Below are 13,170 nucleotides of genomic sequence, written 5' to 3' on the forward strand. Positions count from 1 at the left end.
TAGTTTTTTATAGCTCATATGTTATTTTTTTGTTTTCCTGTGCCTCATACGCTGTCCATGTTTTGTTCTTATTCTTAAGCACCAAGAGATTGCTCCTTAGGAGTGTAAGTATGCGCTTTACAAATTTTGCATTTATTATTATTATTTGATCATAATTATATGTAGACAAATATTTAACAAAACCAGAAAAAAAGAACACTTAAAAATTTCAACCTCCACATCACCTTTATTACCCACAAATGTCTAAAATTTTAAGCAGCTGATTCTAAAATATCAATCTGCTACAAATATTTTCATACTTTTATGAGAACTAAAATATCTCATTAAACCTTTGAAAAGCTGTGACTTACTTGTGCATAAATTTAACATGAGCATTAAGACAAGCACTTTTTTTTGCAAACTGTCAAAATAAAAAATAAAAACTTTTGAAAGTAAAAGCTGGACATACAAAGTTAATAAAGAACCTGCTATACTCGCTTGTTGTGGAACTTATAAAATCAAAACAAAAAAGTTATTTATTTGTCCTACTTGTCCAGATGCATAATGTTTACATCTGCACTGGCAATGTCAAAATAATGCACACAGGCAATGACCTGTTTATTTTGAACCATTAATTATTAACTAAATTAGTAGTGATAAATTTATACTAAATATCAAAACCATGTGAATTTAATTTTACTTGGTCACCAGGTAAAACAATGAAAAAGGATCTTTGTTGGTAAATAAATAATACATACATGTATATAAATTCCACAAATAATCTCAAGAATGAAAAAAATGTAAAATATCCCATTTTTGAGTCAAAGCATGTTCTGATAATTGTTGTTGCAGCCCTATACTCCTTGAGGAATAAACTAAACTAAAACTATATTGTGGTAATATTCACAGTATGATATTCAAATGCATTTACACCACCAAGAAAATAGGTGATGAGCGTGACTTTCATCACATAATAATTACACAAAGAAATACAACTATATTTAAAAGGAATAAAAGCTGTAAAGAAAAAGGAAAATTATGGCTATTTATGATCAACCAAAGAGGAAATTCTTATGATGAAAAAGCATTATTTTCAGCAGCTTGGTTTCTTTAGATTCTTATTTTAAAATTTCAGCAGAACTTCATTCAAAGACAGTCCATGAATTGTGAAGCCTTATAAAGCCTTATAAATCATATCAAGACATTTGAAAATAATTTACAAAACTTTGCTGATAGACATTCGTGTCTCAGAGATGTCTTCCTGGCATGGATAACACAATAAAAACAGCATCTAAGACATAAAGTTATACTAGAAACAGCAGCCCATATCCAAATAATAGTAAAAGAGAAACTAAATGCCTTTTTCAAGATCATAATGACCTCAATTATGTCAATGGATCAGCAAAATACAGACTCTCGTCACTTAACGACCAACTTCTGTCACTACACATTATACATGTTTTCTGTGACCAACGTTCTTCTGCAGTTGACAGCTCCTGTTGGTCAGAAAGAAGTCACTATTATGATCAATTGCTAAACAAGTAAGTCACTAAGTGAGGTATATATGTTTTAATTATTGCGGAGAACAGGGTATTCCCACACCCAATTTTTTTCAATCAATGCTTCTTTGGCACAGCGCCCTTGAAAAGGAATGTGAATAGTTTATATGAGAAAGTGAAGTGCAACATTTCTATCATGAAAATGTAGACATTAAAAAGGATAGAGAAAAAAAGGTGACAGGAACAAGAACTATTTTATGCAAATTTATCAAAAAGTGAATCTCCTTTCTTTTAATAACTACTTGGCACATTTCAGTTATGCGATGTGAAAGTTATATCTGTGCTTCACAGCAGTGATAACAGATGAAGACAATTTGGACTTGCAATTTGTACTAGTCATGCAAATTAAAGTTATTTATTAGTAATGTAGCTTGAAAATAATGAATAAAATAATGGAACAGTTTTTTTATAATATTATGTACAATTGTTTTTAGGTTTTACATAATTGTCATATATCTCGAACAACCAATCTTCCACTCAGTGTATAAATAATAAGTTAACATGGTAGCATTTGGTAAAAATGCAAGCCGATTAGCTTCGTTTTCAGAAAAAAATGTCCACTTCAGGTCACCACATTTTGGCCATTTATTAAAAAAATATTAGCAGAATAACTGTCACAAAAACATAATTTTAAATGAATTGGATGTACTTACCTTCGGGCAATAGCATGTTTTGTTTTATAAAATTCACATCAGCTTAGCTGAAACTGTTTTTCAAAAATATATTTAAGGTAGTGCATGAAAACTTGGTATATAAGTAACAGATATTGTCCAATCATTAATTCATCTGAACATGAAGAGAATTAAGATTATCCAGAGAGAGGGGAGCACAAGATAGTAATTTTGATGACTTTTCTACACCAAACTGTCAGAAAAACATGTGGAACATCACCCTGCGTGGACACGTTTCTCTTCACAAAATTTGAAAAAGGCCAGATATCTTGTCATTAAGCCGGGGTCAGTAATTTGCAGAAACAAAATTTCAGCTTTTAAATTCAGCATTTACTTCCCTTATAGGATTAACCATGCATGAAAAGGAAAAAATAAAACCTGTCTGTCGTGTGCATCAGCTGCAGCAAGTCAGTGTGTCTGCGTTATGTTTTTTTTTAAAAAAAGAAAAGCTGTTTTTGTCAATGATAAATTTCACATTCATTGTTTATACCCTCTTTTCTCTACAAAGGATGTCAGTTTTTTTTGTTTTTTTTTGTCTTTGATGTTTACTCATCAAAGGATAAAAACAGCAAATCCAATGAACGGTAATAATATTGGGTTCAAGTTTCATTGGAGTTAATTCCTCCACTGACCTTACACACAGCAGAAATGAAGGGTGCACTCTGTGCAGCTACTATGTTAAAAATAAATAAAGTCTTGTCTTCAGGTCTTTTTAGAATCCAGCACTACTTTAAAATCTCTTACCTGTGCACTCACACTGAAACCATGCAGTGCAAAAACACACACTGCACACAAATGTTTCCCAATACACTTAATCTTTCTCAGAAAAAAATCGCACGGTCAATCACAGCACTCGTTATAGAATCATGTCGCAACAGAAAGTGTATGTTGTTTGAGAAATTTAAGACATCATTGAAACATCTCATCACAAATCAAGTATATCATGCCAGCATCACATGCAGGCCACTATTTTTGCTGCAGATGCTACCTGCTAACTTGGACTACTGGGGCTTTCTGTAATCAGGTCCTTTTGCAGGAACTTTTTGTCAATGGTAATCTTGGCACAGCTGTCCAGGAGGCGAGGTGTTGGCACTCGGTCAGAGATGGTCATGGCTACATTACTGCGAGTATCATATTTTATCATTGCATCACACAGGGCTCGACTGGGTCCAGGACCCACCTTCTGTCCCCCAAGAACGTAGAGAATGCCACGGCGGTGAACAAGACCAAAGTGTACTCGGTCAAAGTTCTTTATCTGACCCACAATTTTTGTGGTGTTGTCATCGGGTGAATGTTTTATCACCTAATATGGAAAGATGAAAATTCCAGATCTCAAAAATAAATTATGAATTCATATGATACCATAATATGAGAAATAAATGTAAGCAAAATTTTAAAAGATTTGTTTTATAAGTGGCAGTAGAAATTTTAATTAATCTTTGCAGACAAGATATTAACTCTCTTTTTTTTCAATGTCAAGGCATACTAGTAATCAGGCTGTTTATTTACATTTAAATGTTCAGTCAGGTCATATATCAGTCTAATATCATCCCCAAGATATCTTCCACGAATAAAACTGGACTGATCTTCATGGATCAGAGATACTAAAACTTTTTTCATTCTACTTGCAATGCATGCTGCACCAATCTTATACATCACATTTAAGAGAAACGATCTAAAAATTTAAAGGGCCTAGCGATTTTCAAAAGAAAACCGTAAAAAACCTCCACAGTAAATCCATTGCTTCTTGGGCTTTTACCATTAGACATACTTTTCACATTTCACAACCTGACCTGGTTTTTCTAAAGTGATAGTTCTTTATGGTTCAGGTTCAGTAAGTTTTGGTATATCTTCAATGGATGTCAATATTGTTGGTCTTGAACTGTATACCTTCCATTCTCTTTTCCCTTTTGCTAATAAGTTCATTTTTGTTCCTTTCAATATTTCAAGTTCATTAATTTTCTCTTCATTCGACCTTTCTTTGACTTCCAGCTATGTAATTATTTTTTCTAATATTTTTTCCTTTTCCTTATTTTTTTTCTTTTTCTCACTTGCATAAGCCATTGATTTTATTCTGATTTTCATTAACATAGTGTCTAGAAAGGTCTAACTGGATACTACAAACTGTAATTCCAGCAGAAGAATATTTTCTTAATTATTCCTTTCATATGGAAGGGCTGAGTACTCTTCTACAACTTCTCTAATATGGTATTAACTCTCATTTGATCAACATATTACAGCAGACTATGACAGAAATTACAATTTATTACTGCTTAAAAAAAATTCTTCCTCATTAGGTTTTTCCCACATTGGAAAAAATATCAAGTATATTAAAGGTGCTAATCTTTAAAATGACTCAAAAAGGCTGCTTAAATTCATTCTGTAATACAGCTTTGTGATGCTGCCACGTCCTGTATTTCCTTGCTTTGCTTTCATTATGTTTATTACCAGACAATCAGTTTCACAAGATGAAACAGAAAAAGCTAAAAGTTTATAAAGTTGTTGTTTTGAAAAAAAAGGCTTATGCAAAAAGAAACAGGATTTCCAGACCTTTCCATCAAATAGTATGAGGAAGCAGTTGTTATCACACATCACAGCACGTGAGAGTTTGCAGTTAACTGGAAGTGATGCCATGACAGTGACAGTGCGCAAACCGGTGTCATAGCACTGAATGACGCATGAGTCTGTACGATCCATCCTCTCACCCCCATAGATGAAGATGCGATCGCCCAGAGCTGTAGCAGAGACAGAACTGACTGGCTGCATAAGCTGGACAGCCTCAACCCACTCTCCTGCACAAATGTGAAAGAAACTTGAATTTGTATTTCTCTAGCATCCTTTCTACAAATACAAAATAATCCACTTAAAAGCAAGCATCTAATGCAGCTAACTCTTGTAAAGCTAAGAACATTTACTCCATCTGAAAATGGCAGCACGTTAGAAAAACTGCTTAAAATGTCCTTTTTGTATCGAAAGAATACCTCATACAGCTTTGATTATCTAAACAGGTGGTTAAAAATGTAACTGTGTTGACTGGAAAGTTTTAAATGAATTAGAAATGACAATAGAACACTCACAATAAGAGGAAGATATTTAAAGTAGCATTCTCAGCACGGTGTGCTCATTTATCAAGTTCAAAGTTCAAGCAACTTATGGTACTAATCTTGTCCAATGGGTGCAACAAATTTACTATTCCAGCCTAAAACTTCCCCCATCTAACCAAAACAAAACTATTTGTCATGGGATAATGCTTTTAAAAAAAAAACCAAAAAAGCAGTTTCTGAGGGAATAGTTTTTTTGCCCATGAAAAATCCCAAAATATAACCTACATAAAAAATTTTACATGTATCAGAATCACCTATTGTAATACCTGAATCAAGTTCATATTCTTCAATTGAATTCTGCACTCTGCAACCTTCTTCCAGTTCTGAGTTGAAACCACCGATGGCATATATTTTATTTCCGCAAGACACCATTGCATGTCGGCGCCTGCCCTTTTTTAACTTTGCCCGACATGAGTTCCACTTGTTCTTCTTAGCACGGTACCTTAAAATTAAAAAAGAGACATTACCAAGAAAATAACAATAAATAACACAGTAGCAGTTCATTAATGTCTTCAGCTTATAATATAAACTTCCAAATAAAAACATTTTATCAGAAGATATTTTACACGGTGTCCGGTCACTTAATCCCCAGACACTTCATCCCCGACACTTCATCCCCGACACTTCATCCCCGAGACATTTAATCCCCAGACACTTCATCCCAGACACTTCATCCCCGACACTTCATCCCCGACACTTCATCCCCGAGACACTTCATCCCCGAGACATTTAATCCCCGACACTTCCTCTTCAGGACAAATCAAGAGCAACCTATAATAGATTGTTGGGTGCAGTTAGAGAGCTAGTGCCTAATGCAGCTCCAGAGACTATAGTAACAGACTTTGAGAAAGCTGCGATGACCGCTTTTAGAGAGAAGTTTCAGTCATGTAAAGTAACGGGCTGTTACTTTCACTTAAGTCAAGCGGTATTACGCAAAGTCTCTGAACTGGGGATGAGAAGTGACTATGACGAAGACGACGAGTTACGTGGAATGGTCAGATGTCTCCCAGCACTGGCCTATGTATGTGAGGAAGACATCGTCGATTCCTTCGAATTCCTTGATGGTCTACGTAAGGATTGTCAGCTACACAAGGCGTCTGTTCTACAATCATGCGCCGGCACAGAGAAACGTGCAAAGAAGAAATACGCTGAGTTAGCCAGGAGAATTAGCAACATTGTTGAGAGATATGAGTCAATGGATCGTCTTCTGTACCTCCGATCATTAGCTTACCTTTCATATTGATTAACAGCAATTACCTCGCGAACACTCAAGAACAATTTTCATATCATATTGTTGAAGAACATTACATTTACTTGCTTATATGAATTTTAACTAATGTTGTAGATGTTCAAATGACGTTGAAGTTAATAGCATGATTTGAATTTGAATTATTTGAATTTCAATTAAGTATGATTAATTAATAAATTTCAATAAAATTTTTCGCTGACTTCATAATTTTTATAGTTAAGAATTTAGTTTAGGGATGAAGTGTCTGGGGATGAAGTGCTTAGGGATTAAATGTCTCGGGGATGAAGTGTCGGGGATGAAGTGTCGGGGATGAAGTGTCTGGGGATTAAGTGACTGGGAACCATTTTACACAGTATATTAGAAAAAAAACATTGAATAAAGCTCAACATTTACATTTTTAGACATATTGAAGTTATCAAGTAAACATGCCTTGTTACAGATATCATGACTTTTTGACTCAGTAAGTTCTAGTGATCGTTGGATATATCTCCCAGCATACCTAGTTATGGCATTGTCTCCCCTTATCTACACCGTTTGATTTCTTTCCTGAATTCATGCACTTAGACCAGACACATGCACATCCCACAACTTTTTGCCACCCAACACACTTCACTGGCCTCATTTACACCTTCTTCCCTCTACTATACACTTGCCTTGGGTAGCTTCCCTCCACTACATGCCTTATCCAACTTCTTAAAATCTTGCACACACACACATGCAGGGACAATGTCTAAAAAAATACCTTAGAAAACAAGTTTGCATTAGGCCTCCTCCAGTAATGAAGATATCATTATCATGTACACACGATGCGAACTCTATCCCCGGATCATGAGGAAGGGGAGACAGGTGATACCACTGACGAGAGTTAAAGCTGTAAGCATATACATCCTTGGATCGGATGTAAGGAGGTTTTGGGGTTTCACCCCCAGACAACACCACCAAAACATCTTCCATGCGAGAGTTTTTTCTGTGCGAAGTATGCTCAGAAGAATAGTCATGCCGTCGTGAAGGAAGAAGCTGGAAGTTTTTGGCACGATCAACTGCTTGTAGAACATCAGCACTGTCTTTAAGAATCTCATTTTTGCGCACCATGTCCATCAGATACTGAGGCCTGGTCAGCCCCAGCCGCAAGTTTTTGATGATTTCTGGTAGGTACTTTAACCTGTTTTCCTGATCATAAGATATCCATCTGAAAGAAAAGTGAAGAAAACAAATAAACCTAGGAACTTTTAAAAAATTACTTTACTTTCCTAAGCTTTTTGAATATGACAAGTGCCATCAACCTCCTGCATGTGTAAACACACTATAAACATTAAAAGAATAAGGGCTTGACTTAGCATTCATATATATATATAGTTAATTTGATACATTCATGAAGAAATATTCTTAAGGCTTGAATGGTGTAGTACAACACTCATTATGTAAGTGTCCTCATTATATATGTAACATTACCTGATCTGAATAAAGAACATAAGACAAATAAATCAAAAAGAGTGAAAAATGGATGGAAAGTAACAGAGAAAATCAACATTCAACAAATAAACGATATTCAAACCGAAAAAATATAGAAAAATTTGCACACAACAGGAATAGAATATTTAGAAAAAAATTTGTATGCTTAAATGCCTCACAGTTGACTATATCACACCACACCAGAGGAATTGGATTAAATAATCCTGTAATTAAATAAGACCTAAGGTAAAATACATAGACTGAATTCAAGCAACAGCACACCCTTTGCAAAGTTTATGAAGATATTGTGATGGCATTTTTTAAAAAAAAGGTTGTAGGTCATATTTGTGCTGAACTTGTTCCTGGTGTCAATAACAAGGAAAATCCTGCTTTATTACTCTCTACCCTTGCTTCAAACCTCCTTCCAGTTTGTCAATATCCTTGGTTTTTCCCAAAATAAAATCAACACTATACCTGTAGGCAGTCTCGCAAATATACTCTTCATCGGGTGCATGGATGCTATCATCTTTAATAAGACAAATTAACTCCTCTGCCTCCAAAGCTTGGAGTTCCTCGCCCTTGGACAGCTCCACAAAGTGAACCATAATGAAGTTCCATGCCTGCAAGACAGAACTAATCATTGGCAAAGAATACACTGACATAAATAGGTCACAAGCAGCGAGTAGTGTCAAGAATATGTGAATGTGTTGGGGCAAGGAGCTGTATAACATAAAGACAGCTCATCATGAGAATTCATGCAAAGTTCGAGCATAACAGAGCATCCCAATGGCCTGTGCAAGGAAGACAGCTACTGGCCTATAAACAATGTGCAGTGCGAGTAACTATTATCTGCATATTCCATTTTTTTAAATCTAGAAACAAAGGACGTTTATGTGTGTGTGTGTGTGACTGAGAAAGAGACAGAGAGTGTGTGTGTGTAAAAGAATAACAATAGAAAATAGTTACTATTTTATGATTTTTAAAAATGTTTTTAAAACAAAGAATTATCCAAACTATCTTATCATAGCTTTTTAGTGTTTTTCTCTCTAGATAATATTCATATCCTCCCACCTCCAACTCACATCCTGACAGGAATTTTGTAGTGGGACTGGAAAATAAATATTTTTGTCATCAAAAAATGGGGACCAGTTGGTACATCTGCAGACATACATAGTCTGTAGTTTGCATCTACAGAATTGTGTGTGATATTAGGAGTGTGTGTAAAATAAACAGAGTGGGATAAAAAGTATCCATGAAGGTCACATGACTACTTAAAGAAAACAAAACAATCTTACAATCTACAAAGATTAATTTCTTTTAGTGCCTGGAACTGACCTGGTCACGAAGATGTGAGCAGGCATGCCAATGTGCCAGACGCCAACGGGCAATGCAGTTGCTGGTAGTCAAGTTTTTGCACAAGAATTCTTCACATCGCCGCTGCAGACATTCAATCTGTAGCACTGCAGCTCCTTTAAGGACCTGAGAGAAATGTGCAATCAAATAATCAGTAACAAGACATAAGATATAGGCACTACCCTCTGCCATATGACTTAGTTTAGTGAAAAGTTTTAAGAATGGGCAGGGGGAAGAGGAGGAGAAAGAATGAGAGAAAATGTGTGAAAATATGTGTGCGTGCAATTGTGTAAGAGAAGGAGAGTGTGTATACATGTGTACATGGCAATGAATAGCACCTTTGTACTTCTACTTCTATTTGCATGGTAAGTAACTAAAGGCAGCCTTTCCACAACTGAGCCATGAACAGTTCTCTATGACTTGTGTTTACACAAAAAGCATCAGAGGATAAAGCAGTCAGGTAGAACACCAAGAATGATGTAGTGGCTTAGTGGAATATTTCTGCTTTTATTAAAAGTCAATTTTCTTGAACTTAAATCCTACTCTGGAGTACACCTATTCCGTTTGGATGCATGCCTAGAAAAAACAAAACGCTGTATGAACAAGAAATATCAACAAGAGGACACCTTACAACAGACCCTGTATCTCGAACAGTCAAATGTACACACTGCAAAAAAACAACAACCGACAACAAGTGTAAACACCTATAAGGCAAGCATGCATGTGTGCACGCATGTAATATATATCTGCATATATTATGCAAGTGACAGTACATTAGCATTTAACTGAAGAAAAACAGTTATAACAAATTGCTTCAGAACAGATCAATCTGGCTTGTCATCTGTGATCATGTTTGAAATAGCTACCCTTGAGGAACAATAGGTACATCTTTCTAGATTAGGAGCTTAGTATCAATGATGGTTTATATATCTAGTATTCCCATTCCACTAAAACCTTCCCTATTATTTGTTGATACTGTCAGTTTGTGTTCTGGATCATTCCTCCTAATTTTTCTGTTGCCTAGGACAATCGGCTTACTATGAAATGCACTAGTTTCTGACTAAGAGGTAACAACACAGTTCTCTCTAGTAATGTTGACCATCACCAAACTAGGAAATTCCCACTAATCATCCTTGATCGGCTTTTCCTGTGTCCCCATTACAAGTTACCTCCCTTTTCTCCACCATCATCTTTGAGCAAGCAACAGCTATGCTATATAAACTATAAAGAAAATGAGGTTGCATAGCCCTCAAATAAGAAGACATGAAAAACAGTCTGGGTTCATCCAAAATTCTAACATCATAACCTGTTGCCTCATTAACACAGACCAGTTTTTACCTATCTAGCTTTAAAGAAAAAAAGCTTTTCTTTCTTCCATCAAATCATCAATATTGCAAGCCCAATGGCAATTTTCTAACTTAACTCCCTAAGCTTGGAATAATGATGATGCCCTAGTCACAGTTTTGCTACATACCTCTTCAGCATTGGCGTCTGTCACAATATCAAAACCACAGTAGATGTAGGACAGGATGTCTTTGAACACATTATTGTCAATACCTTCAATCTTCACCACTCCTGTCAAACTTTCTTTCATTCCCGATGTGAACATAGCCTCAAAGTACGGAGAGATGGCTGCCAGCACCGCTTTGTGGCACTTGAGGGAGTAGGACCCGGCAATGACTGTAGTGTCTGAGAAATGTCCTGAAGTAAGCAGTCGCTCCAACCCGCTGGACATGGCATCCAAATATTGCTGTCGCCAGGACACTGCACCATCCATGGATGACATTTCTGCAGTCTTTCGCACAAAAGCATGTGTATAACGCAGCTTTACATTATGACTGTGTACACAGAGGCTGTCTATTGTTGCCCCATTTTCAGCACGCCCATCCTGTTGTCAACATGAAACCATGACAGGAAGGAATCACAGAGGTTCTTCCTGGTCTTGATTTTTGCATCTGGTTAATGCTTCTAATCAGAAACACTCAGCTGATTTCTACTCTGAGAAAATAGGCAAAAACAAAACTGAACCTGTTAATGTTTCGATGAGACCGTGTTTGTCAGATGTAGAAGAAATATGCAGCATCAAAGTCTCAATCACTTAATGATGGGCACAAAAAAGATTTTTTAAAAAACTATTATAACTTACGTTGTACCTCTTTAGTAGAACAGTTCTTTTACTAACTGCATCCTTGTAATTGTCTGGAAGAATATACAATGAATGTGTGTGTTTAAATTTATATGTGTGTGCGGCAGTTTTCTTGAGCAAATAATGTATTTAAAAAAAATTATTGTCACAAACTAAACTTGCATAAAAAAATATTTCAGACTAAAGGATCATAAAACTCTCAGACTAGACTGAAAAACTGATTTTTAGTGGTTTCAATAAAATGAATGAAATATCTTCATCTTAATTCAATTTTATCTTGAACACATTTTTGAGAAACAATTTCAACACTTGATAAGTGTGTCCAGAGCAAAATATCCTGTTGTATTACTCTGATTATAGGAGTGTTCAGCATGCCCTCCATAGGCTAACCATTTAATTTGTTCATGCAGTTTGCTTGCCTGAATTATTAATGTTTACAAAAAGTGACAGGAAATGAAGCCAGCTACATGAGTTTCAAAACAAGGAAGCTATGTTCTGTGAATTCCTAATTGACACTTGTTTTCAAGTGTTAGAAAAGCAAGCATAAGGAAGCAGAATAAAATCATGTGCTATTTTACAATTTTTCTACTTTTCACAGCTAAGCTACAGACTGAAGAAAGGCGATTGCATCTATGGTTTTCAACCCAACTAAAAGAAACAACAAAATCATGATTATGATACCATGAAGTAGATTACAACTTTAAAGAAAAACTGAATGAAAGAAATAAGATGACAATGACCATGATGAAGGTCTTTATGCAATAATGTCATTTTCTACAGTTCATATAAAACTGTAGTGAAGCTGGGCATTCACTTATTTCAATTTCTGTCTCCAATAAAATCTTGCTTAAAATTGTACTGCTCATCATACTATATGGTTCATGTTACAGTATTTTCTGTTAAAAAATTATTTTAACTGAGCATTTACACAATCTTTCACTATCCAGAAGATTTCTTCCTTGTTTCTAATTCCATCTTTATATATATATAATCTGTTACCGTGAAACAATGTCTGAAATAGACGAAAATTTTCTACAGATTTCTACAAAGACAACGAATCATGTATTGAGCCATTTATGAGATGTTATTCTGCAAATTATTAAACTTTTGTCGCTTTAACATAACTGTCACGTGTAAGCCTAAATAATATTTTGAGTATTACTATATTAGCAATAAATGAACACCAAGTGGTAGTTAATTACTTTGAGTAGTTTCAGGCAGAGACTTTTAAGTCTCTTGTTTCAGGGAAGTGGCTAAGATACATACGAAGCTGTTTGTTGCTGAGAAAACTGAATGACAATAAAATTTCCTGGCCTATCTGACGCAACATTTAATACCTACTGGTATTGTAAAACCTATATTATTGCTTGAGAGGGTAGGGAAAAAAAAAAACAACATTACCGAAGTAATTGACATGTCAACATGTAAACAAAGCACTGCGCAGACGACACGATCAGGGAGGTTAGTCGAATAAAACCCAGAGAATTTTCAAAAGAACGAACCTCAGTTTGTAAGCCAGTTGTTAGCAGTGGATATGATTCATCCTGAGAGCATCGTGGCTATAAAACTATGAACAACTTTCCGGCTTGGTGGGACTTTACAGGTCACATGACCTATGGATGACATAAGTTCATTAATCCATTTGAAGAGCGAGCTA

General features: G+C 35.5%; 1 protein-coding gene across 7 annotated transcripts; it reads right to left on the reverse strand.

Moving 5' to 3' along the window:
- Window positions 1-206: 206 nt before the first annotated feature.
- Window positions 207-13,163, reverse strand: LOC112571722 (kelch-like protein 6). 7 transcript variants are annotated; one of them, XM_025250953.1, is made up of 9 exons: window positions 13,016-13,119; window positions 11,514-11,566; window positions 10,842-11,365; window positions 9,350-9,493; window positions 8,489-8,634; window positions 7,305-7,751; window positions 5,580-5,755; window positions 4,760-5,001; window positions 207-3,512 (listed from the first exon to the last, which is right to left on the reverse strand). In XM_025250953.1, exons 3-9 carry the CDS (start codon window positions 11,151-11,153, stop codon window positions 3,201-3,203), a joined length of 1,779 nt encoding a protein of 592 aa, XP_025106738.1. In that variant the 5' UTR covers window positions 11,154-11,365; window positions 11,514-11,566; window positions 13,016-13,119; the 3' UTR covers window positions 207-3,200. The 7 variants fall into 7 exon arrangements, with proteins under 7 accessions (XP_025106738.1, XP_025106743.1, XP_025106739.1 ...); XM_025250958.1 differs by having other exon boundaries at window positions 10,842-11,255; window positions 13,016-13,112; XM_025250954.1 differs by having other exon boundaries at window positions 11,521-11,566; window positions 13,016-13,110.
- Window positions 13,164-13,170: the final 7 nt, after the last annotated feature.

The sequence above is a fragment of the Pomacea canaliculata genome, linkage group LG9, assembly GCF_003073045.1.
Source record: "Pomacea canaliculata isolate SZHN2017 linkage group LG9, ASM307304v1, whole genome shotgun sequence".
NCBI lineage: Eukaryota > Metazoa > Mollusca > Gastropoda > Architaenioglossa > Ampullariidae > Pomacea > Pomacea canaliculata.